General features: G+C 44.9%; 6 protein-coding genes across 7 annotated transcripts; 3 read left to right on the forward strand and 3 right to left on the reverse strand.

The window, feature by feature from the left end:
- Positions 1-269: 269 nt before the first annotated feature.
- LOC108031263 (odorant receptor 85b) lies at positions 270-1,937 on the reverse strand. The gene is made up of 3 exons (XM_017104502.3): positions 978-1,937; positions 773-928; positions 270-720 (listed from the first exon to the last, which is right to left on the reverse strand). The coding sequence occupies exons 1-3, from the start codon at positions 1,935-1,937 to the stop codon at positions 664-666; spliced, it is 1,173 nt and encodes a 390-aa protein (XP_016959991.1). The 3' UTR covers positions 270-663.
- A 309-nt stretch (positions 1,938-2,246) lies between these two features.
- On the reverse strand, positions 2,247-4,250 carry LOC108031245 (odorant receptor 85c). The gene is made up of 3 exons (XM_017104481.3): positions 2,601-4,250; positions 2,392-2,547; positions 2,247-2,338 (listed from the first exon to the last, which is right to left on the reverse strand). The coding sequence occupies exons 1-3, from the start codon at positions 3,555-3,557 to the stop codon at positions 2,282-2,284; spliced, it is 1,170 nt and encodes a 389-aa protein (XP_016959970.1). The 5' UTR covers positions 3,558-4,250; the 3' UTR covers positions 2,247-2,281.
- Positions 4,251-9,347: 5,097 nt separating this feature from the next.
- On the forward strand, positions 9,348-13,023 carry LOC108032131 (transmembrane protein 135). 2 transcript variants are annotated; one of them, XM_017105965.3, is made up of 5 exons: positions 9,348-9,843; positions 11,246-12,189; positions 12,244-12,384; positions 12,445-12,611; positions 12,672-13,023. In XM_017105965.3, the coding sequence occupies exons 2-5, from the start codon at positions 11,260-11,262 to the stop codon at positions 12,799-12,801; spliced, it is 1,368 nt and encodes a 455-aa protein (XP_016961454.1). In that variant the 5' UTR covers positions 9,348-9,843; positions 11,246-11,259; the 3' UTR covers positions 12,802-13,023. The 2 variants fall into 2 exon arrangements, with proteins under 2 accessions (XP_016961454.1, XP_050745152.1); XM_050889195.1 differs by lacking the exon at positions 9,348-9,843 and adding an exon at positions 10,568-10,735.
- A 369-nt stretch (positions 13,024-13,392) lies between these two features.
- On the forward strand, positions 13,393-15,460 carry LOC108031081 (transmembrane protein 135). The gene is made up of 3 exons (XM_017104287.3): positions 13,393-13,807; positions 13,867-14,643; positions 14,702-15,460. The coding sequence occupies exons 1-3, from the start codon at positions 13,655-13,657 to the stop codon at positions 15,137-15,139; spliced, it is 1,368 nt and encodes a 455-aa protein (XP_016959776.1). The 5' UTR covers positions 13,393-13,654; the 3' UTR covers positions 15,140-15,460.
- A 293-nt stretch (positions 15,461-15,753) lies between these two features.
- Positions 15,754-18,063, forward strand: LOC108031133 (transmembrane protein 135). Its single transcript, XM_017104346.3, has 4 exons — positions 15,754-15,894; positions 15,984-16,400; positions 16,665-17,441; positions 17,558-18,063. The coding sequence occupies exons 2-4, from the start codon at positions 16,248-16,250 to the stop codon at positions 17,993-17,995; spliced, it is 1,368 nt and encodes a 455-aa protein (XP_016959835.1). The 5' UTR covers positions 15,754-15,894; positions 15,984-16,247; the 3' UTR covers positions 17,996-18,063.
- A 2,456-nt stretch (positions 18,064-20,519) lies between these two features.
- On the reverse strand, positions 20,520-20,869 carry LOC108031293 (uncharacterized). The gene has a single exon (XM_017104536.3). It carries the CDS (start codon positions 20,831-20,833, stop codon positions 20,630-20,632), a length of 204 nt encoding a protein of 67 aa, XP_016960025.1. The 5' UTR covers positions 20,834-20,869; the 3' UTR covers positions 20,520-20,629.
- Between the last annotated feature and the right edge of the window lie 5,051 nt (positions 20,870-25,920).

Consider the following 25,920-nt stretch of genomic DNA (forward strand, 5'->3'; position numbering starts at 1 on the left):
ACAAGGAGCTTTTCCATTTTCCTTGCTCCACTTTCCTCAAAACGCCAAACTCGAAATTGTAAAAAAATAGTTACGCCAGCAGCAAACCTCTCCGAATACCCTCAAGAGTACTACTATAATGCAGAAAAAAATTATGAATTTAAAATACCTAAATATAAATAATAATCAATATAAATCATAAGGACTTAGATGGGTTAATTTGTAAATAAATACAAGTGTATGCTCTATTTTAAAAGAAAGGTTTTATTAAAATGATCAATTTCTTTACGTTCGATACTCTCATCTAATCTGTTTATTGCAAAATAATACTCCAAATCATTTGGTTCTCAATTTTCAAGGAAAGCAAGTCCCCCTCCTCAGCTAGAGCATAACAAGCAGTGAAAACTCATAAGCGCAACTTGTGTGCAGTGAAGCGTAAAATGTACTCTGCAATTTTCTTTTGTAGCAGCACATTTCCTCGCCACCCAGTGGAGCCGTAGAATTGCCTTTTCAGAGGGGCTCTTTTCGCTAAAATGATTACTGCCTTTTTTTCTGTGTCGAAGTAGCGATGGCGATGGACATGCGTGGAGCTCGTGCCTCCGCATAATTAAGTTCGCGTTGAGCCTTTGAAAGCATTCTAAGGGGCACATGGATGTGGGATTAGGGATCCCTTCTCTGGTCACCCTATTGGGTGTACATGGTGCGCAGCAGGGCGAAGAACTTGTACGATATTTGAAGTAGCTACAAAATCATATTTTGAATAGAAAATCAAGGATTAACTGGCCTTACGTACATCCGTCATGGTGGACCTGGTGATATCCAAAAAGATGGTGGCCTTCAGAAAGGTTACGTTCTGAGCTCGAGCTATTATAATCACCAAGGCTCGCTTATAGCGCACATCGGCGTGACTCCAGTTCTGATTGTAGGTGGCCACTGACACTCCATAGCTCTAAAAATATATATAAAGTTAAGAACTTTTTTTTAAAACCCGAACCCACCGCATCCGCCACCATCTGCCCATAGTGACAGATCAAGTAGACCTGGCTCATCGAGGAGAACAGAAACAGGAACAACTTTATAACCACATCCGGTGGCACTCCCACGGTCATCTGGAATCCCACAAAGCAGATGACGAACGAGGATACCATGAAGTTGAGTAGCAGTGGAATCCCGAATATATCGTTCACCACCTCCGACAGGCGAAGAATCCTTTCGTGAAACATAACGGCTTTCGCCATAAATTTAGAGTCCTCCTGCCAATCTCCACTCAGCTTGTGGTGCTCCATTGTATTTGAGAGATAGTCGAAGTGCATTATCACCTGAGTGGCCACTGCACAGAGCAACAGATCCGTGGAGATCTGCCCCGCAGCAGCAGTATATCCTGCGAAGTTCTGGGAGAAGAGCAGTGGGTAATACGACCAGCTGTTCTCATAGTTCCAGGGAATGTACATGAGGTAAGGCAAGGTCTTGCCCACGACTCGAATGTTGAGCCACTTCTCGTACACCCAGTACTCCATAATGCAAAACAAGTTAAAGGTCCAGATGAGAACGGAGTACAGCGTGGAATAGGTAAGGCTGATCCTCGAGCAACTGCGCAGGTACTTGGCCAGATTGTATCGCTCCTCATCCACTTTACCCCTGGGGAAGATGTCCCCAAACTCCTCCATCATCTGGGTTATAGCCGTCTTCTTCCACCGGATGAAGAACATCTTGCTCATGCCCACAATGATGAATCCAATATAAGACATCACAGTAACTGCTTCCAGAAACTTCTCCTCCTTATAGGCACTGTAAACATAAATGCTCTCACAAGTCCCAACGATCGTCAAGTTGATCACATTGGACCAGAATACAATGCGATTTCTTATCCTGTCCTTTTGAGAACCTCCTCTTTTGGCGTAGGGCTGAATGCCCACTCCGGTGTAGAAGAAGCTGGCGTACTTCATCAACTTTTCCATCGATAAGTTTATCCTTACTTTACCAATCAGTTGTCCTTCGCGAATGAAATTCCCGATGATGGTTCAAGGGTTATATAGCTTTTGTGCAAATGCAAAAATATATAATATTGGAACTTAATAAGTAACTACTCTTGCGGGAAAAGCACATGTCGCAAAGGTTGCGTGTTTCATAGAACTAACAGCTGCACAGGTTCAAGGTAAAAATGGTTTGCCAAAAGATACTTATAAGAATGACCTTGATTGCCAGCCCCGTTCAGGGAAATATTTTATATTAAAATAAAAAAAAATTTACAAAATATGTATTTCTGTGGCTCTTTTATTGAACGTAACCCATTTCAAACTATTTATTTAATATACATGGTACGCAGCAAAGCAAAGAACTTGTAGGATATCTGAAGAAGCTGGAAAAGCAGAATTATTATATTGTTTTGATTCCTGAAAACGTGGATCTTACGTCAGTCATAGTGGCCCTTGTTATGGTCATGAAGATTGTGGCCCTCAGATACGTTGTCCTTTGAGGTCGAGCTATAAAGAATACCAGAGCTCGGCGATAGCGGACATCAGCCCTGTGCCAGTTCTGTTTATAGGCAGCGAGTGACAGGCCAGAGCTCTGAAATAAAATTATATATTTAATAATAAACTTATAACAAGGTAAACACCTACCGCATCGGCGACCAACTGCCCGTAGTGACATATCAAGTAAACCTGACTCATGGAGGAGAACAGGAAGAGCGAGAGCTTAATCATGATATCCGGCGGGACACCCACTGTCATCTGGAATCCCACAAAGCAGATGACGAATGTGGAGACCATGAAGTTGAGCAGAAGGGGCACCCCAAATATGTCGTTGAGCACGTCCATCAGACGAAGAATGCGCTGGTGATAGTGGACAGTTTTCGCCAGAAACCTAGAGTTTTCGAACCAATCCCCACTCAACTCGTGGTTCTCCACAGTCCTGGCCAGGTGATCGAAGTGCATGACCACCTGGGTGGCCACCGCACAGAGTAGAAGATCCGTGGAGATCTGTCCCGCTGCCGAAGTGTGTCCCGCAAAGTTTTGCAGAACTAGCAGCACATAGTACGACCACTTCCCCTCCCAATTCCAGGGAAAATACATCAGATACGGCAATGTCTGACCCACCACTCGGATCTTGAGCCACTTTTCGTAGACGAGGTATTGCATGATGCTGAACAGGTTGAAGGTCCAGATGAGCACAGAGTAGAGCAGGGCGTAGGTGATGCTAATCCGGGAACAAGACCGCAGGTAGCGATCCAACCTATAAGCCTTCTCTTGAGCCCTGCCCTCCGGATATATCAGCTCCAAGTCCTTGACCAAATTGCTGAGGTCTGGTTTCTTCCACCATATGAAGAACATCTTGCTCATGCCCACGAACACAAACCCTATATAGGACATCACAGTCACCGCTTCGATAAACTTGCCGTCGGAGAGGGCCACACAGAGGTACAGGAACTCGCCAAGAACAATCCAACTCAGGTTTAGCACATTGGTCCAGAATATTAGGTGCGACCAGAGACTGATTTTCCTGGGCCGAGAGGCCACCGTGTAGGGCTCAATGCCCACCGATGTGTAAAAGAAAACTGCGTACTTCATGAACTTCATTTTCCAACGCTGAACTAATCGAACAAGCCCCAGCTGGAGTTCCTTTATAGACTCTTGATCAAGGAGCACGCAGCATTTGTTATGCCAAGTAATGCCATAATTATAGAACTGTTTACGGCTAATGTATGGTTTCGCTATTATAATGCGTCTAATTCGGGGCTTCGTCACAACTTAATTATTGATTCCGTTTACATAAACAGTAGATAATTGTTATGCCTAGGCAAACGCAATCACGACTCCCCTCCCCAAGCCCCGAGTCCCAGAGGCCAACACCCACTCATCCACCTCATCCTTCTTCGCATTCTAGGCAACACAATAAATCACTCGAAGATTGAATCCGACGGAAAGCAATTGAAACGTTTGAATAAATGCAATTGGAAAGCGAATCGGAACCAGCGCATCAAACCCAAGTCCAATTCCAGTGGGAAGTGGAGTCTCCTTCGCTCGCACTCGAAATAAATTAAATCTTTTCAGTTTTCAACAATCCCAGCTTAGCCAGGGTGAGAGCATATAAACACAATGAATTACGCCCGCCGAACACGTTAGCCCAATTATACAGCGCGGTCGGAGTGAGACATCCACAGTGAAGCCGGCCAGGATAGACAATTTGATCCAATACCTAGGGATACAGTCGATACTGCTTGTATTGAAAATAAACCAAAAAAAAAAGTATAAAAACTGTTGAAGTTTAATACAAATTATCAAGACTATCAGGTTTATTTGGTAAACATTTTAAAATTCTTGATATTAAGAACATACAACTCTAAGAACATAGTCGCAAAATGTTTTGGGTTATTATATAAATATCTAGGATTTTAGTAAGACTATTCCATAATAATAAAGATTAGTGCTATATAATATCACTCATATCTTACAAAATATTGTGGATCTTTAACTTTCCACTGTAGGACCTCGTGTTTTCAAGATGATGTCATGCTTAAAGTTATTATAGGACACTCTAAGGATTAGAAATACAGGACTTTCGAAATAGAACCCCACTGTACGCCATAGTCTAGCTGATTAGATACTAAATCCAGCTATGTGCGTTGCCCTACAAAACTATGCCACGCAAATGCAAACACAGCGATTGCGAGTCAAGAAAAAGGGAGGAGGACATGGTCGGTAAGGGCCAAAAGAGATTTTTGGGCCAAATTGAAAGACAAAAGCCCCGAAATGTTGCTTCCAGCGCGGACAGCGAATCGCGGAACCAAAAGCGAGCCAAGCGGGTCGAAAGCAAACGAACGAATTTTCCATTTTTGCCATTTATCACGCATGGAAATTGAAGCAAGGAAAAGCGGGGGCGGTGCGGTAAAAGTGGGCGGACGGGCGGATGGGTGGATGGGCGGCTGGGCTGATGGGCGGCTCGGACAAGTACAACCTGGAAGTTGAAATACAATTAAAGCTCTGGGACCCACTGGCCAGCCGGGCGCAAAAAACTTTTCATGTCTCAAGTCTCGGATCTCAGGTGCGGAGCCATGTAGGGTAACAAGATTTCCGGTTGCTCGTCCGCCGAAAAATATTCCCATCCCCAATAAAGCCGCCCAGCGGCGGCAAGCCGAAGTTATTATATGCACACATACCCCCAAAGTTCATCTGGACTCTCTGGCTGCCCGTGGATGTGGGCTATGGCTGGATGTGGGCAGCACAAACTTCGTGGAAAAGTTTTATGGGCAGCAAACTAATTTCGTTTGACTTCACTCCGGGGATATTGCACCTTGGGTGGGACGCCGGGAATTGATTTTGCTCCCGTTGACGTTCCTGTTGTTTCTCCCAGGTGATTTCCTGTGACAATATTTAAATCAAGGTAAACATGTTTTATATTACGGTGTCAACTACCAAAAATTCCATACTAAACCCCAAACTTAGCGTACTTAAAATAACTAAGAATGATAACATTTATATTTTTAAAGTTAATAAACATTTTAATATATGTAAGTGATAGCGGGAAATATATAGATTGAAAATAGAATGAATAGACTCAATACTTTTTCTATAAGTAAATATTTCGTTCTAAACAATAAAAATTTTCTAAAATCGCAATTCTGCCTGAGCTGCAGGTTAACGATTTTAATAGGGTTTTATAAATACATTTATATTTTTGATCCGATTTTAAAGAAATAGCAGTCCCAATGGGCTCGATAATGATAAGTACATTTTCGTACTGAAGATGAAATGTTGGTTCAAAATATTGTTCCTAAACTGGAATTCGGGGAATAACAGAATTGTGTCTTATCGGATAAGATAAGGTTACTTTATAGCACCTAACCAGCCTTAAAAAGGGGAACTTAAGTGCCTGTCACTCAGTTCAGGGATTGGGATTTCCAGCTAATCGCACCTATTGCTGAAAATGGTTGAAGAGGTGAATTCTGCTGAAGTGCTTCTGAGTAAGGTTAGAAGAAATTCCTTGGAATATTCACCAGTATTAATGGTCTCCACTGACTCTGCGCGTTCTTGTTTTATGGTTACTGAATCTCTCTTTTTTATCTTAACTTGTTTCAAAACTATTCTTAAAGGGGCAAAACTAATAATCATATTTTCCCTGGTTTCGAGGGAGCGAGTAAAAAGTGAGAGGCGAGTGTAATCCATTGTTAATGTTACATTTGGCTACAATTTCCGACACACAAGTATTTCTGACTGGCTTTGCGGCAATTGTCCCTCGGCTTGCTGGGCTGTGCGACATTTGACACATTTACTCCTCTGCGAACATGTGTGACTCTGCCCCAAGAAAACAAAAAGTCTCGTGGCAGGGAATTGGGTTTTTTTGGGGGTCAGAAACGTCTGTTTTGCCACTTATTCGTTAGCAGAAGCCACAAAATTTATATTTTGAATGGAGGTCAGTGCGGTCTTGGGTGGGGAAATGTGGAAAAACAGAAGGGAGGCCCTGGTCAGAAAGTCTACCCACAGCTATTGATGACCAGGCCAAAACACTAGGCTACGGTTAACCAACTTGTGATCCGGAATGGGGGAATAAACGAATGGAAGCAATTAATAAAATAACAACTTTGTGCAAAATTAATTGTGTATTATGCAAAAGGCTTGCTAATGGCAGGATATGCATCAACGTGCGCTGCTGGTCCCCATGAAATATTACAGTGACGACAATGTCTCCTCCAGCCATAGATCCTTGCCCCCGAACCCCCGAGCCCCCATCGCCAGGATACTCTGCTGTTTCTGTAATGGCCGTGCGCACCGATGAGCAAATGAACAATTTATTACCGCTTAATTGAACACATTTGGACGCAACCACACACACGGAGGGCCTAAACAAATGGCCACATGCAGGCGGGGAATCCCAGAGTCCAGGACCTCCGCATTAGGCAGTGCCCGGGGGGTTTTCGGTGCTCGGATCTCGGTTTTCGGTATATCGTGTTTCGGGTTACTGGTCGGTTTGCGGACCAGGATAAATGAGCCCAAGACAAGTCTATAAATGCCTGAGAGAGATGACGATGGTGTGTTCCGGGGGAGGGAGTGGTCCGGTGCGGTGGACAGGCAACTCAACGGAGCCGGGAAATCCGTTCCTTGGAGCAGCTCGCTGCATATTAAACGCACGTCTCGCTGGACAAATTGATTCCTAAGTGGCTGCCGGATTGACAGCTCACACAGCCAGCTCCTTGTGGTCCATGGCGATGCATGCCCTCCTCCCCGCCGGCCATTCCCCCAATTATCCTGCAGTCGACCTGCAACCTGCAAGCCGGCTTGTTTTGCCTTGCACCTGGGCTAATTGCCAATTGAACCCCAAAGAAAGCGGGGCAACTTTAGATTAGCAGCAACAATGGCCCTTCAAGTGCTTACTTAGCGACACGTCAGGAGCAAGATTTATTTTCGGATTTGTTCTGGGGACACGGATGGGGAAAGGGTCCCCAAAACACCTCGAGTAAATTAAGTGAGTGCCAGGTCCTGACAGAGTCAAGTATATTTGATATACATGGGGGCAAAACAACACCGTGCTTGAGCCCGGGGAAAAAGCAGGCGAATCACACAAAGCAGCCGCAATTTCGCTAAGCATTTGAGCGGGAAACAGCAGAAGTGACGCCCCAACCACAAAGGAGGAAAGGATCTGGAACGGGACGCGGCCCATCTGCTTAGGCCTGCTTCTGAGGGAACTACTTAAGCGCTTTGGCCTCTCAAAGTAAGCCATGCCACAGGTAAATGGCTTCGGCCGGGCCAAACCCCACGGCAGTGGGAGCAGCCACAAACAATAACGAAATATTTTGTATATCCGCTGTGCCGTGTCAACCACCAGCTTCACCACACTGTGAGAAAAAATCATCCTTCATAAAAGAAATTTCGAGTTAACAGCAAGTTTATAAAATGTATATATACTAAAAAAAGCTAATAAATTTAAAGGTAGCTCGCAAAATACAAAAAAAAATTGGCAATAACTTATATAAAAAAAAAAATAGTGCAAATATATACATTTTTGATATTCAATTTATTTTAATTCTACCAAAATCCATTAAAAAAAATAGTTTTTAAAAGAAATTTCCGTTGAACAAGGCTGATAGAAAACGATTAATTTATTTTTTAATTTTGTGTATTAAGGGTAACAAAAAGTACTTTTCAATTCAAAGTCAACATTATATTTCTTGCCTTAGATAGATTGGTTTGACTAGATAGGAGAAACCTATAAACATTGTATGACAATAATTGTTGTAAATTTCAACATACTTAAGGTTTCTCTTCTCTCAGTGTATGCGTGAATGAAAAGGCGCAGGAGGAGGCGCAGGAGGAGGCGCAGGAGCCAAAGGACTGCGGAATCGGAAGGGGAAGGGGCAGAAGAGCTCAGCCAGAGACATGCACAGATACGCTTTATGAACTACAACCGAAATCCAATTGATTGCGCAGGCACCGAGTCTTTGGCCGGGTCTACTTGCTCCTCGAACGCCGGAATGGCAAACAATTTGGCAGGCCAAGTGCTTTGGTAGTCAGGGGTCGGAGTTGATTGTGGCACGAATTGTGGCCTCAGAGGTCGCCACAGGATTCGCAAATGAAAATTTGAGCCACGCGTGGGCGTCAGGCCGCATTGGATGGAGGAAGACAACCAAGGTGGAATCCACACAGCTTAGCAGGATAATTTTCAGCCAATTTAATTCCACTCTAGCCAGAAAATTTTGTTTTAATGGGGAGCGGGTAAGAGCACAGGCAATTAGTAACCGAAGGATGTGTTTCCACTCCAGAGAACTTTTTGGTTCTACTTGTAAAGCTCAGTATGTAATAACATAGTTATAAATAACACATTTATATATCATTTTATCGGTAAAGTATTAGTTTTAGGAGGAAAATGTTGTGGAAAGTCTACCGTACTTGGATTAAATTAAGACCTTATTAACAATAGATATTTAAGTCTTCTATAGACGTAAGACAATTATATGGAAATTATAAAACAAAAAATATTAGTTGTTACTTCGTTCTCATTATAAAAATAGTAATGGTTCATTTTCAAGATTTTAAATGGCATTTTAGGTTATTACTTTTTAGGAGTTTGTTCTTTAAACATACATACGAGCATATCTTTAGATACTTTTTAAGCATTATTGATATTTTGTTTATACGTTTTATTAAGCTTTTGGAATTGTCCTTGTATCGATAACATTAAATATTGAAAAACTATTGCAGCTTCATTAAAAGTTTCATTTTAAATCACATATCTTTTTGGCATTTAAATAGCCCGCCCTCTGTCGACTGACCAAGGCTGAATGCTCGTTCACTCGATGCGATGAGTGGCCGACTGACTGTTCAGCGTGACCGTTCGGTATATTTTCGGTATATTCGAGCAAGCCACAAATAGTATATTCTTGGGTTCGTTTATTATTGTTTACAAAACGCAATTCCCGTCAAAATAAAGCAGATAAATCGGTGAAATACGGCGCGCGGCGACTGGGGAAATGCAGTCGCAGGCCTGCTAAACCGCGCAGCATTCGCTGCTCAGAGGCAGCGGACTCAGACAGTGCTCTCCACGCCGCCCAACCACTTGTTGTTTTTGGACTCTGCCCGCCCCATATAACACCATTAATTATCCATAACTCTCGAACGACCCCGCGTCTGATGTCCCGGAATCGGAGCAGGCGGGGCGGTACACTCACATCTCAGTCCGGGACTCCGGTCGGTCGTCACTCAGCTGTCATCATATCATTTCGGAGCCCGAAAACGTCGCAACTCTATCAGTCAGCAGCGAAATAAATATCAAACATCACACTGAACGACCCGCACTAGACCATATCTCAAATCAAGTCGCCAGCAAATCGGTTTAGTTTATTGCCGCCTTCAAGTGTCCAGTAGTTGAAGCGTGAGTACCTCTCCACAGTTCGATAATATAATGCAGATTGCCTGGGTCTGTTGCCCAGCACCCGCAGGCCAGCGATGACTCGCAGCTCTTTGTAAGATTGCGCAAAGATCTCCAAGCTGACCCCGCGGTCAGTGGACTGGACCTAATCCACATTTCCTATGTAAATCGCTTGCCAAAGCGGCGAGGTAGTGGGGTAACTCTACTCGTAATACTCTTGTGTATTCCCCCTAGCAGGTGGTTCGATTTTAGGGCCCTCCAAAAAGAAGTTTTAGTGGCTAAGCCTAATCTAAAGTGGCTTAGGTTAAGGTAAATCTTGATTATATGCACTACGAAAAAGTTCCGCAGACTCTTTGGGTTAGAAGTTTATAGAAGAAGCAATTATACTCCCTAGATGTGATATTTCTATGCCAATTTTACGTTAGTAATAGATTAGAAAGCGAATATCTCTATATATTTCATATGTAAATCATGGTATATTCAAATCATGTTGGGAACAAATTTCTTTAAAAATTATCATATTCCCCCCTATTTTCTTATCAACAACTGTAAACAATCGTACCATTAATGTATAACCTTTGTTCTTGCTGTCGACAAATCCCCCGCATTGGCTAATCTGGAATGTATCTTATCGAGGACAGCAGTAAATTGCCACAGATACCCGTCGAACAGCTGTAATCCACCAATAAAATCCAACGTACCAGGTTTTGCCTTCAGGGAAAATTCAGTTCTGGCCTGGCCAGCAGAAGTTGCAGTGCTCCCCCGGGGAGAAGAAAAAAATTAAAGAAAATCAAAGCTAAATTTGGGTGCTTTTTCAAGTTCAGTGGAACAACCGATAGCGCCGAAGAAGAACAATAACAGCTTGTTCCCCCGTACCTCGAAGATAAGATAAAAGGTTAAAAAACGGACTAAGACTCGGCCACCCCATATGAAGTGACTAACCATTAAATTGATTCACACCTTCCGAAAATAAATTAGTTTTTTTTAAACCTATTTATTCTACGAAAAAATCCTGATTTTTATCTAAAAAAGTTAGGAATACTATAGCCGAATCATTTAATGTAAATTCTTATCAAAAAAGAATGATACAATTATCATTTTAGGTATAGTTACTGATATAACAAAAAAAGCCCCACCTTCAGACCTCTCCCCTAGAAACAATCATTTTATAAATGTGTAAAAATGTTATGAAAAACATTAATCCGTCTAACAGGTTTTTAAACCTTTTGAAACCTTTCCAAGACCGGTCCATAGGTCGATTTGTGCAATAAACAAGACTACGCGTATATATATCTCTTAAATTAATAAAAAAAGAAAAAAAATAATAAAGGAATTAAAAATAGCATTATAAACTTAAGATACAAAGACAAACCTCATGATGTCATATATACTTTTCTATGCACAGATCGACATTCCACTATGGCGGGGCAAAGCAAGCTGATCAATCCGCTGTGCATAACCTGCAAGGAGTTCCAGCACCCATGGACGGACCACTGCGTCAACGCCACCGCCGGCATCTTGCTGTCGGCCACGCCCTACTGCCTGCGGGTCTACACAGTAGTGTACGCCCTGTCTCTGCTGATGCGCCACCGTATTCCTAGTCGTGAGGATCTGCGCAGGACTCTAATGGGCATCATCCAATCGACTGCTTTCCTGGTGACCAACGCGTACACCTTCATCCTATACAACTGCGCACTGCGGCACCTATTGGGCAGCTATCACTTCTCCACGGTGGCCTTTGTGCCCTGCCTTTTTGCCTCGTTCTCGGCCATTCTGGTGGAGCGACCCGCCCGCCGACCACTACTCACTCTCTATGTGGCCAACGTGGCCACGGAAACACTGTGGAAGATGGCGGAGTCGAGGGGTTGGGTGCGATCCGTGCCAAACGGTCAGACTTTCATCTTTGGTCTGAGCATGGCGGCCCTATTATACCTCTATCGCTCTGGCACTACAAAGGATTCCATCTTCAACATCCTGCGCATCTTCGTGGGCAAGGAGGAGGCAGGACCGGTGGCCAAGTCCGCTCCTGCTGTGCCCGGCGAGCAGCCAGCTCCTTCTCGCCGTCGTCCCACCGTCAGCTTCTCCAACATCTCCGACTGGGTGCGCGTCTACAGCAATCTCATCCGCGCCAAACATGGCAGCTGTCGGCATGAGCAGAGCTGCATCGGCTACTCCCTCATCGGGGGAATCAAACCCTTCGTGGGCGGAGTAGGTCTTCAGGTGGCTCTCAAAGTGGTTATGAACCTCAAGCGGATCACAGCTGGAAAGATGCCGTGGAAGAAGCTGGTCTTCAATCGTGGCACTCTGCAACTGGGCATCTTCATGGGCAGCTTTTCCTTCCTTTATAAGGTGGGTTTTATGATGTTCGAGATAAATAGACAGTGATTATTGTCTCATTTACAGTCGGTATCCTGCCTGCTTCGGCACAGTTATAACCGAGATGATGCTAGATTTGCCATACCCGCCGCATTAATTGCCTCTGTGTCCTTTACTCAATATCCGGATAACACGGTGGCCCTGTATGTCATGTGGAAGGCTTTGCAGGTGAGCTAGTTAAAAAAAAACATACTTTTCCATCCGATATGTAACACACTTTATCCTTAGATCCTTTGCATTAAGGGGCAGGAGAGAGGAATCCTGCCGCACATCCCCAACTTCATGCTGTTCCTGTACTCCTTCTTCACGGCTGTGCTCTTCCATGCAGGAATTCTGGAGCCCAAGAGCCTGCGCCCCAGCTACTATAAGTTTCTGCAGGCCATCTCGGGTGATCGGTGAGCAAAGTTCGCACGCGCTGCGTAGGCAGTTGATTAAGAATCCCTTATCTTTGGCAGGCTGAGCAAGTTTAATCTGAGCGCCTTTGATGTCTTCGGCCTGAGCAGTCAGCAACAGGCGCTGGACACCATTAAGGCGTTAAACATCGTGGAGAAGTCAGCGCTGCCCGCCTACTCCTTCGCTTCTTGAGCCGGAAGAATCAAATTCTAATAGATGATCAACAAGTCGACTTCGCTAGAGGCCCATTATATCTCCAAATATCCGCGATTCAAAGCGATCTGTATATACGTGAAGAGTCTCCCGCGCTCAAAGAGCGCACAACGATTACTAATTTAAGCTAGTATGGGTGAATTGTAAGTTATGTTGACCTTTTTTATTCCTTGGTATCAATAAAAGATCAAAAACATAAAATCATCATAAATGTGCACCTTGTGGAAATGGGAACAACCCTAAAAGTTTGAAAGCTTCGTTTTTCGGAGTACCTAGTTAAGAGAATCTTTTAAGTAAGCTTTTTGTACGTGCCCAAGGGAGCCCCTAAATATTGATAAGACATCGGCAATGGATTACTCAGCGTAACCAAAACAAAGCATAAAGCGATCAAAGAACAAATTATGTCTGGCTTGCGAGCGATAAGCAGTTCAATGGAACACCTTATGCAGAAACAAGTGACGCGGTTAGAAATAAAAAAGACCAACTGTTGATTAGCTAGCACCTGCGATAGAGGTGCGTAAACCCGAACCCCTGGATACTTTTTTGCCGGGCAGTCAGTTGTGCTTAGGTGATCGGAGCCAGAAGTTATGGCGAAATTCGAACTTGGTGGACTACCATTATATAGCACCGACGAAAGCCAGAGGAAGTCTGATAGTGGACATGCAGGCAAATAATCTGAACCTACGAGTGGAGTTAAGGTAGAGGGTTGAGATTAGTGGCCTACTGTGGGTTCTTATTAGTTGGCACTTTCTCGGCCACCTTTATCACCCGTCTGCACTCGATAAGTGTGGTTCGCAGAGCCTTAGTCGCATTCGAATATTCAAATTGGATCATGGCAGCACAGAGCAAACTTGCGGAGGTAGCTTTCAATTGCACCTGCCAGGAGTTCGTCCATCCTTGGACCTCGAGTTGCGCCTGTGCGACGGCGGGAATGTTGCTATCCTTAATTCCTGGCACCTTTCGCACCTATAGTATGGTCTATCTGGTGAGCAGATAAGGGCTTCCTGTTTTCTGTGGCATAACTTATCTTTAAACCACTTACAGTTTTCACTTGCTATGCGTAGGCGCATTCCATCGCTAAAGGATCTGAAAAACACTGCACTCAGCACTCTACAGTCCACGGCTTTTCTCTCCCTGAATGGCAGCCTTTTTATCCTGGCCATTTGCCTGGTGCGTCAATTTTTGGGTGGTTTCTACTTTCCTACGGCCACCTGGATTCCCGCGCTCTTGGTCAGCTCCATATCACTGATGGTAGAACGACCGGGGCGACGTGCTCCGCTGGCCATGTATGTGGCCAACGTGGGCATTGAGACGCTGTGGAAGATGATGGAGGTCCGAGGCCTGGTGAGATCCATTCCCAATGGTCAGGTGCTCATCATGGGCCTTAGTCTCACCGCCTTGATGTATCTATATCGAACGGGCCTTCACAAAACGGTGGCCAAGGATGCTACCTTCAAAGGATTGGGTCTCATTGTAGGCCAGGAGGAGGAGGGTCCTTTGAAGACGCCGGTGGTGAACACCTCTCAAAGACCCCGACCACCCAGGCTAAATATCCGCTGCATCTCGTCTCACCTCCTGGTGTATGACCAACTGATGTCCCTCAAGCATCCCAGTTGTCCACACAAACAGGGTTGTGCTCTGTACGCCCTCCTTGGTGGCCTAAGACCCTTCCTCGGGGGCGTGGGCCTCTCGGTGGGCTTAAAGCTGCTGCTCAACATTACCAAGATCTTCCAGTTTAAGATGCAGTGGCGAAAGCAGATCTTCAACAAGGGGTCCCTGCAGTTGGGCCTAGCACTGGGAATCTTTTCACTGCTCTTTAAGGTAAGTAAATATTAAACTTAAAAAATGACTTCTTATTTACTAAAAGCTCACCTTCTAGTCCACTTCCTGTGCTTTGCGACACTCTTTCGGATATGATGAAGCTATTTTCGCCATTCCAGCTGGCTTACTGGGATCAATTGGTCTTCTTCACTTTCCCAACACAACAGTTTCCCTGTACCTGATGTTCAAGTCCCTACAACTGTTGTACAACTGGGGTGTCTCCCAGGGAAAGGTGCCCGAGGTGCCGAACTTCTCCGTGATCATGTATGGATTCTTCACGGCCGTGCTCTGTCACTCAACCGTACTGGAAGCGCAGTCCATGAGGCCAAGCTACTTTAAGTTTATCGAGACCATTTCCGGAGGTCGTCTCAGCCGTTTTAACTTGAAACCCTTCGAGGCTTTCGGAGTACACAGCCAGGATCAGGCCAACCAAGTGATCAAGAAGCTGGGCATTGCTGTCAACTCGGCGAACCCCCTGTTTCCACTGACTGTTTAGAAGTCGTTCCATACCTTGTTCTTCATTCGACTTTTTTAAAACAAAATATTTTTGCAAGACGCTAATAGTCAAGGTATTACCTTATTTATTCAGAAAATTAATCAACTTAACTGAATCGAATTGATTTTGAACAGTTTGTTTATTAGTTAAAAAAGTTTATAGAAGTTAGAACTAGTAAATACTTAATGTTGGCTCAATTCAATAAAGCTGAGAGAATTGTATATGCCAAAGTACATACAACAGAAAAGATCATGGAATGCAGTGTTTACTAACGATAGCAGCATTATATAAACACTTGTTTCCTATCGGAATTTCTTATAGATATTTTCTCTTCTACTGCAACTGATTGTGGCTCCATAAGAGAGTGCCATAAGAGAACTCATAGAACTTGCCGGGGGCTCTTACCCTTTGATAAGAATTTCCCAGCTGGAGGTGACGCGGCGTCAACAAACCGATCGCCATTGAGCAACTAAGCCAACTTTCGGCTCGCGTGTAGGCGATAAGTGCCTCTGCATCCAACGCACTTCAGGCGAAGCACTTGCGGGAATTCGGGGGAGTGGGCTGTTGCTGATTACGGCGGAATCGGAATGGAGCTCCTAAAGTGCGTCTACACGCGGACCCTACTTGGCCAAATCGTGTCGAACGGTCGGCAGTCAGTTGTATTTGATGGCCGACCAGGCCAGAACGTGTATCCCCCGCCGGAGAAAAAAACTCAATTTGATTAGCTAACTATCGAAATATTAACTATACATGAAGTGAGCATTGTTTTTTGATACTTTTCCCTTCTCCTATCTGCATTTTCTGATATTACCTAATATTATTGCATTCGAATTCCCAACATTAGATGAAACTATGTAAGTGGATCTCACTAGGAACCGAGAATATTGGACCAATATTTTAGTAAACGCATTTCGCAAAATCCCCAACTTAAGCAAAATTGGATTATAATATACATCTGGGGAGTCAAAGTTAAATAGGGCACTGAGAGCATTGCGTGGCACGTTCTTACTTTCCTCGATAAGCCCCTTCCCGATAAGCTTTATCATCTCCCCGGAGCCAATTCGATAATCGCAGACCCCGAAGCATAAGTCAATATTCAAAGTGGATCATGGCGGCCCAAAGTAAGCTGGCGGAGATAGCCTTGAACTGCACCTGCTACGAGTACCACCACCCATGGACCAAGAGCTGTGCCTGCGCCGCGGCGGGCATGATGCTCTCCGAGATTCCCCCCAGTCTGCGCACCTACGCCACTGTTTATGTGGTAAGCAAATAGGGTACTTAAAGCTAAAAATACCTAGAAATTCAAGTGCGTGATATGAAGTTTTTAAGTCCAAAGTTCATATTCCGAATAACTATTTATTTTTTAAGATTATACGGAATAATCAAAAATTACCAGTACCAACATACATATAGATTCCGATTGTTAAACTAGTTTTTTAACAGAATTTGTAATAGTACAATTGTAATTTGTAATACTACTAAGTAGAATTTTCGAAAATCCATCTAACCATTTTACATTTTTCAGTTGGCTTTGGTCATGCGAGGACGCATTCCTTCGGTGAAGGACCTCAAACGCACTGTAGGTGGAATCCTGCAGTCCACAGCGTTCCTTTCGATGAACGGAGGCCTCTTCGTGTTCGCCGTGTGCTACCTACGCCAGATCTTAGGTGGATTCTACTTCGGCACAGTGGCCTGGCTGCCCTCATTCCTGGCCAGCTTCGCCTGCCTCGCCTTCGAGCGGCCGGAGCGACGAGCTCCGCTGGCCTTGTATGTGGCCAACGTGGGCATTGAGACGCTGTGGAAGATGATGGAGGCTCGAGGTCTGGTGCGATCCATTCCCAATGGACAGGTCCTAATCATGGGTCTCAGTGTCACTGCCTTGATGTACCTTTATCGCGCTGGACTGCACAAGACGGTGGCCAAGGATGCGACCTTCAAGGCATTGGGTCTGATTATGGGCAAGGAGGAGGAGGGTCCTTCCAAGCTTCCGGTGGCTACCACTTCACAGAGCTCCAGACAAGCGCCGCTCAACTTCCACAGCATTTCCGCGTATGTGCAGCTCTACGACCGCCTTCTGAAGGCCAAACATCCCAGTTGTCCACACAAACGGGGCTGTGCTCCATACGCCCTCCTCGGAGGACTGAAACCCTTCCTCGGGGGCGTGGGCCTATCAGTGGGTCTCAAGCTGCTGCTCAACATTCCCAAGATCTTCCAGCTTAAGATGCAGTGGCGCAAGCAGATCTTCAACGCGGGATCCCTGCAGTTGGGACTGGCGCTGGGAATCTTTTCGTTCCTGTTCAAGGTGGGTAACCTTACCACAACTATCTTTTGATATATTAAAATATTTCTTTCGTATAAGTATCTTATATCATACCCAATTGAAAAGCTATATCTTATCATATACTACTAACCTTCCAGTCGACTTCCTGTGGACTGCGTCACACCTTCGGATTCGACGATGCCCGCTTCGCCATTCCGGCTGGCCTGCTTGGATCCATTGGCCTGCTGCGTTTCCCCAACACCACGGTGGCCTGCTATCTGATGTGGAAGTCCCTGCAGCTCCTCTACAACTGGGGCATCGCCGAGGGCAAGCTGATCGAGGTGCCCCACTTCGCGATGCTCATGTACGGATTCTTCACGGCCGTGCTCTTCCACTCGGCGATCCTGGAGGCCCGCTCCTTGCGCCCCAGCTACTACAAGTTCCTCATGGGCATCTCGGGCAACCGCATCAGCCGCTTCAACGTGAAGCCCTTCGAGGCCTACGGCCTGAAGAGCCAGGACCAGATCAACTATGTGATCAAGAAACTGAACATCGACATGACTTCACCCTTCCCACTTTGCTCCCTGACTGTCTAGATTGTTACTCGCCCCGTTGTATGCTGTACAATAAAAAACCATAGACAATAAAATGTATAACACAGCGATGCAGCAAAACTTTAAATTAAATGCGCGCCGCAGAATGGCCATTAAGGACTTTTAAGTGAGGAGCCGCAGAGTGGGCCAACATCAATCACAGAGTCAACAAGCCGTCGGCATCCCCAGCCCCCTCGCAAAAACCCTCTCAACCCCTGAGCCACTGCCACTGCCTCACCGCTGTGACAACTCTAGACGGCGGCTCCGCGCTGCTCAATTATTTACATTTATATGTCATATAAATTTATTGCCCACCATAACTCAGCCCGTCGGAGGCGAACTGGGCTGAGCGGAGTTGAGCTGAGACCAAGTGGAGATACCCGAAATGCAGCTACAAATTCACTAAAAATAAAAATAATAATATAGCACAGAGGCAAATGAATAATATGGGGGTTATATAACAAAAGGGTCGAAAGTGTGGGTACCCTGGTATTATTATAATCCGACCAGGGGAATGGGTATTTTATACTGCTTTACCACGCGAATTCTTTAGATCCAGAGAAACCAATGGAGCCGTAGTTTTATTCTGAAGTATCATTAGAACGCGAATTCTTTGGAACATGAAAAAAGAGCAATGCAATAATATCATGTATATCAATATTATAAGATATTACAATATATAAACGCGAATTCTTTAGAACAAGTGAAACCAATATTTATCACACTAATATTTTTAATGTCTTTTATTTTATAAAGGGATAGATTGATTCATTGATGTACAAAGACCGCGAATTCTTTAGAACTGGAAAAAAGAGAGTAATTTATAAAAGTATAGAATAATTTTAGAAATAAAACAAATAGTTTACAGTTGGAAGGCCGATTTTCCCTCTGTATACCATTCCTTTCGGGACAATTTTAGAGAACCCCAAAAAGAGGGTATAGTAAGCACTGCCCTAACGCTCATCTTGGCCAGCTAGGGAAGCGGAACTCAAGCTGGCAGAGGAACCTAAACCGAGGCGGGCTTAACAAATGAATTATAGGCTCGGGTAAATTTAATGTGCCACTTAGTTATCGGCGCGGGACGAGGGGAGCTGGAGGTGGAGGTCCTGGCTTTTATTTTTATGCGAATCATAATAAGGCACGCCAGCTAAGCGACTTCCTTCCGCTCGGCAGCCTGACCCGTCGCTGTTTGTCTTTGGTGATTTTCATTTTTAAATTGAGTTGAAAATAATGAAAATGCAAATTCGCCGGCCAGCTGCTGTTGGACACGCTTCATCGTTTGGGCCGTTCTGCCCTGCAATTGCAGGCTCCTTGGAATTTATGAAATTTATATGCATGTCAGTGGGCTCCGAGGCTTGGGGAAAGGGGGATTCTCTAGCCCAGTCAACAGCACGGAAAATACAAATGAAGCCAGTGACAAATCTCATTAATCAAAGCGCCGGAAAAGAGGCGAATGGGGGGCGTGGCACATGCCTGAGTGGGTGCAGCTGTTGGCGCCTTGAAATCTGGGATTATCAGCTTAGCAGTTGCAGTTGTTTCTGTTGTTCCCGCAGCTCCTACTTGTTGTTCCTGCTCCTCGAGGCGATGGAGCTGCAAAAAGTGCATATAAATTGAATATTATAAATTTTCTTATTTTGCAACTGCTGCTTTCACTTAGCTGCTGCTGTTGCTGCCACTGCCACTGCTGCTGCCAAGTTGTAACTTCATTTAAGTCAATCGCTCTTTTCTGTGGCACACAAATTGTAAACAAGGGAATTATGCAAATGAATAAACTCCCGCCCCCCCAGGCCAGCGTAATGAAATATTATTGAAGCCTTGAAGCTGCTCGGTGCGCAAATCGAACAGAAAATGAACTTTGAACTGTCAAAAAAGGCGAAATGGAGAGGGCAAACCGAGAAAGAGGAACTTCTCGCTGCTTGGCCAAGACTTTCGACTTGCCATAAATTTCGTTTTATATTTCTATGAACTGACAAGGTATGTCAACGCAAGATAAGCACCCCAGCTGTCCGAAGGCTGCCCCAAATAAATGACACTTTTTTGTGTGTCCGTAGAGTAGACTAGTAGAGATGAATTTTTAATTAAAATTTGCAGTCGTGTTGTGCGAAGATTGAATGGGAAACTCTACAATGCCGGGCAACCAGGAGATGCATAATAAATATATGCAATTTCTCAAGCCTGGAATGCATTACGCATTTATGTTTCCAACACAAGTTTGTACAAACTGGGTAATCCTGAATGTTGTTGATGAATTTTCTGACAACCATCTTAAGAATATGTAATACTAGTTTGCAATACGTAGAAAAAAGAAATAACAATTATTTTTCTTGTTAGCATGTGTAAACTTCCCTGTTTATCTTTCTTTGTTTACCTGCTTTTAACCTGCTCGCCATAAACAAGTTTCTTTCATTCATACTGTATTTATAAGCACGCCGTTGGAATAAAATGATTCTCAAAATGCAAAAACGTGTGTCCCGTATCTTGAGTAAGAAATATATAAACTTTTTTAATAATTAATTCCGTTTAAGAATTTGGTTTTATAAAACTTATATTGATGTATGTTTTATTTAGAATACTATTATTCATACAATTTAATATCTGATAGGTACGTTAATTCTAAAGATGATGGTAATCCATTCTTCAGAAGGCGAACATTCGAACGCTGATGGCTCCCAACGTGCACTCGCCCTCGATATCCCGCTCCTCGTCCTCGATCTCCCTCAGTCGCACCAGGGGCAGCGGTACGCAGGCCCTTAGGAAATCCAGACCCGCGTTGATGAGACCCAGCTGGAGCCAGATTATCGCCAGCCAGAAGCAGGCAGCACCGTCAAACGGAGACGTCATTTCGCCGACGAGTTTGTGAACCTACTGTGGGATCTGGGGGATCAGGCACGAGCTGGACCCCTAACCACCCCGTCGAAAACGTGCGGCTACCATGTGATAAGGCTTCGAAACAACCTACAAGCGATAGCACGGCCATTATCTTTTGGGGCCAAAACAAAAACAACCATTACCTTTGAGTCCCAACATTTCCGTGTTGGGCAGCATTGTAGCTGGGAATTGCGCTCAAACCGCCCCGTCGAACCTCTGCGACTGCGTTCCAGGTTTCGTTCGTTCCGAGATGCGCCACGTTCGTAAGACTTCGGGCCTTGGGGTTCGGCAGCTGTCGCAACAGGATGCGCATTGTGGCAGGACGAAACGAGAAACGTCCCCCTCTCCTAGGGCGTGCCACTGCCACTCGTTCCCCGACTAACTGGGTTAGTGGTACAAGTTCAGTTTGACGCATTCGCCTTATCGATGGTTCCGCTACCGCTCGTTCCGCCTTCACTCGGCCAGGATATGTGCAACGCCTTGGTTGCGCGCATTATCCTTGTGCCAGGCCAACACTGGACTAACTGAGTAACCAGCAGCCGCCTTTCCTCAAAGGAAACCGACTTCATCAGCGAAGCGACTCCTTATCCCGCTTTTTTGCGCTTCATTGCGCCCTGCAGCCGCCATTTTCCCGGCACATCCTTAATTGAAACTACATCGTTTACCTACTTGTAAGCCATCCTATCTGCAGTCCCACTCCGCCGCGGTCTTTGTCCTTATCTCTTTGCCTTTCGGGGCCTTTGTTTGTTTTCCCCCGACATATAGCCACCTTTATCTTGCAAGTTGGGAGGGGCTCGGTGTGGCATGCTATAGAATGCATCATTTGGCGTTGACAGGGGGCACTCCCATCGCTTATTGGCAAAGGCTTCCTGGGATCCATCTCAGTGACGCCTTTGTTCTGTTCATCCTCCTTGGCAGCCCCCCGCATTTACTACCAAAAAAGCGATTCCTTTGTTATGCCAGCCGCTCGACGACAATTGCACTTGCTGATTGCCCTCATTTCAGACTTGAAATAATATTAAAAACTTTTACTCCGTCTCGCCGACGTACTGCCGCAGTCCCTCTCTTTCTTGGCCCATCTCCCCCTCTCCCTCTGGGCGAGGTTCTTTTGTCTTTGTCCTCGCCTATGCCGCCTGCCGCCTGCTGCTTGTTGCAACTGCAGTCGCATGTTGCAGCTCCAGTCGAGGCCCCTATCTTATACCCATATCCGTATATATGTACACCCATCCCTGTAAGCTTCGCCGGGCTTTGATTCCCGAGCTTGTTCTAGTTCTTGTTCTTGTCCTTCTTTTATTTACCACATAAATCACATGCCGGCAGGGACGGAGAGACATTTCTATATCTATCTACTTAAGGTTTTCACTGCCCGACTAGCAGCACTTGCTTTAACGACACTGGAAAATACTTAGGGTAGCTAAAAAGTATGTTAATAATTTGTTGGCCTGGTTAAAAGTTTATACATTGTCCCTTGGTATAAATTATTAAGGACAGATTATAAACGATTTTACTTTTTAACGCAACCCTGAAGCGGTGCACTTAATTGTCATATATCAATAATTAAAATGGAATACTTTTGTTATTTAAATAATTTAGTTGCTTGGGTTGGATTCTCTTAATCCTAAGTGCTTTCTCTCGGCTTTCTCCTCAGCTGGAGCTGCTTATCTCCTGTTCTCGACTTCGTCGTGGTCTCAGTGTGGCCGAGTGCTTTTGGATTGTTAGTTGCTATTTTTACGATTGCCCATTGTCTGGCCGGAGTTCTAGGTTCCTCCCTCAGCCCCCATATAGTATCTGTGAGTTCCTCTCTGCTGCTTTTCGGGATGCGATAGGACACGTATCCGCTTTCGGCGATTTCTTGGCAATTGCAGTTGTTGTAACTGAGCATTGCTCGTGCGTGGGCGCAAAGTGGGTGGCTGGCTTTTTGTCGGGTAATTGATGATTTACAACTTATTTACGCTTCGATTGTGCAATAATTGAAAATTGCTCTAAATTCATTTGGGCATTCCTTAGGAAATATCCTCGCTGTTTTGCCATTGGCAACCGAAATGCCAATTGGTTTTCGAAGCAATGGGGGAAATCAAAGCTGCCAATTTTTGGAAAATTTAATACAGCTAAGCGGGGAAAGTTTTCTTATGTTACTTGCTATTTTTAAATACCCAATACTTCAAACTAATTTTTAAGGGTTTAGGGGTCCCTATATTTTATCTTGGCAAACTGTATCCTTTGGCAGGGTATAATTAATCTGGCTGCCGCATATTAAGCTTCCTAAAACACATGGCTGCCGACGCCCCGATATGCGGCGTGGAAAATGCCTGGGAAATGGGAAATGCAAAAGGCCAGCGAGCGGATTAGGCCGCTGCAGCACAAAGGAAGCTGCAGCTGCAACAGCTGCGGTAAAAACGTTCAACTCTGCTTTCTCTCTGGCAAGCGGACAAAAGCGAAATGTTGATCCTGGGGCGGACAGAAGGCGTTAGAACGGGCTGGCCAGGAGTTCGGGGCTCGAGTCTTCTTGGCATTGGGCCACACAGACACATAGATACACACTCTGGTAGCAGGGGATGCAACGATCCTGGCCAGCGCACCGCCTTTAAATTCAATTTGAAGCAAATGAGGCAAGCAGCTCAGGCAAATTTCGCAGGGCTGCCGCTTTAACGGCTTCCGACTTGACTGCGGCTGCCAGCAAATGTGGCTATAATTTGCGGCAACATATGCCCCAGCTTGTGGCAGCTGGCAACTGCAAAGTGCAAACTGGTTACTGGCAGCTGGCAACTGCCACTCCGCACGCCCAATTGGCTGCAAAATGGGCACCCGCACAAGGAATCGTAAATTAATTGCAGCCCCAAGGTTTCTTTGTTGCACTTTAAGCTCCGCTCCGGACGGCCTCCAATTATGTCATTAGACAAGGTCCAGATGGGCAGCCATAAATTGCCGCCGGGGCAACCATAAACAAAAGTCAGGTAGGTAGGCAGGTAGGTAGGTAGGCGAAAGACGAAAGACGACAAATGTCGCACCGGCATGAAAATGTTGACAAATTTTTCCCTCAAAGCCCATGCGGCGTATACGCAACGTTGACAAACTCTGCTGCAATTCGTCGCCAAGGGAAGCCCCATAAATCCGCCCAAGCCACCCAGCACTCCTTTTTAGAACCCCTCACCCCGATCCGCCACTGAATCAATTAATTTTACCCAATACGGATGAGCCCTGCAAAATATAACTACTGCCGCAGTGTGTCCTTCTACGCTGAGCTGGCTGGTAAAAGGCTCACTTATTAATGGATGGAAAACATAAACTACTGGCTTTATTAATTGAAAATTTTTAGAAAATGTTATGAAAAAAAAGCGTCGGCCAAACTGCGCTGTGTAAACCTTTTACGGCCGAAATACACGCTTAAACTAGCTTTTAAATTGCTTTGCTTGAATAAAATATGAAAAATGAATTTATAAAAGTACGGAATTCCTCGCTTCGCAGCTGGCTGGCGTAGCATGGCAACTTTCATTGGGTTTTAAATAAATTTTTTATTAAAATCTTAAAACAAGTGCTTTAGCAGTTATTTCTGTGTCTCCTTGGATGTATTTTTACAAAACTCAAACAAGTGTAAATAAATTCTTTTTACCAATTTTACTTCAAGTGCAGCTCTATGCACTCTCTTAAAGCGTAACATTTGCGGAGAGCGTAGTTGGGGGATATTTTTAAACGCGTCGTTCCTTCCCGGTCAACTCTTATGTCGCCAGGCGAAAACCCACTCCGGGACACTCCTCGTGCGGTCAAAAATAATGCTCGCGGCTCATGCGGCGTGGAGCGAAATGGCTGTGGTGAAAACAGCGGCACTAACAGATGCATTAGCTGCAGAACGGGTAGAACGGTCAGAACCAGGCCAGGACCCGGCCAGAATGCCATCGGATAGGGACCGAAACTCGGCACATGGCTATTAGATTACGATGCGGCCATTGAGCAAGCAGCTGTCGCCGTCGCCCGATGGCAACTTTTGCGCCTTGGCCGGGCCAGAACTCCACGCACGATTGATCCCCCGAATGCGAGTCCGAAACCGAATCCGTATCCGCATCCGCATCCGGACGCCATTCGTCTGGCTGCTCATGATGATGTGTGATGTGTGAGTTAGTGGCCCCCCACTTGGAATTTCCGCTCTGGCGATTATAGTTGCGCTCCATTTTGAATGCAATAAACTCGCGGACCGAAATTAACCCAGTTTCTGGATGACTTCGCCTGGACATCGCCATCTGCAGCGGGCATTTGCATCAATCTGTTCGCGCTGTCCTTTCGGTTGGCTTCATTTCAGCTGCAGTACCTCATGGCGTATACACGATATTCATACTCAATTCCTAACGCTCAACCGATTGTAAGTGGGTGGGGGCTCGGAAGCGGTACGGGAATCAGATTCGATGGCACTAAGCGTTGATGCCACTCCATGTCAAATGAAACGGAATCGTTTGCCGAGCTGGACGTAATTAAATGTTGCACTTCCGTCCGCGGCGGAAGTGGAGGCGACGATTTACGGCTTAAACAATGGCTAAGTGCAGCAATCATTGTCGGCCAGCAACAGGAACTGAACGGTTCTAAAAAATAAACCCGAAACGGGCGAAAACACAGCAAATTAAAATTGTCGCACACTTAGCCAAACATTTGTCCAGCTCTTATCAATTGCTCGAGTCGGCGTCGCAGTCCTCGCAATTTGTAACTAACGAGTTCGAGACGACTTTACAGCCACTTGATAGACTGCCCCACCGTCTACAGTGAAACCTCTCATAATAAACTTCTGTGTCAATAAAAAATAAAACAAATATTATAAAGGAATTTTCTAGTTTCTATAGATTTTATAATATTGTTTGAACGTAATGAGATTTAGATCTTAGCCCTTAGCCACTGAATAATTAATTAATATACTTTTAAGTCACTCAATATTTATTTGTATTCAAAGCTTAATACATTACAAATAATATATAAAAAATACCATTTAGTTTTTTGTTGTCTAGCTCATTTTTGTAAGTAAAGGTTGCATTTTGATCCGGTTTTTTGTGCTACGACTTTTCACAAATACAATAAAC

This window comes from Drosophila biarmipes, chromosome 3R, assembly GCF_025231255.1.
Source record: "Drosophila biarmipes strain raj3 chromosome 3R, RU_DBia_V1.1, whole genome shotgun sequence".
In the NCBI taxonomy this organism is placed as follows: Eukaryota; Metazoa; Arthropoda; class Insecta; order Diptera; family Drosophilidae; genus Drosophila; species Drosophila biarmipes.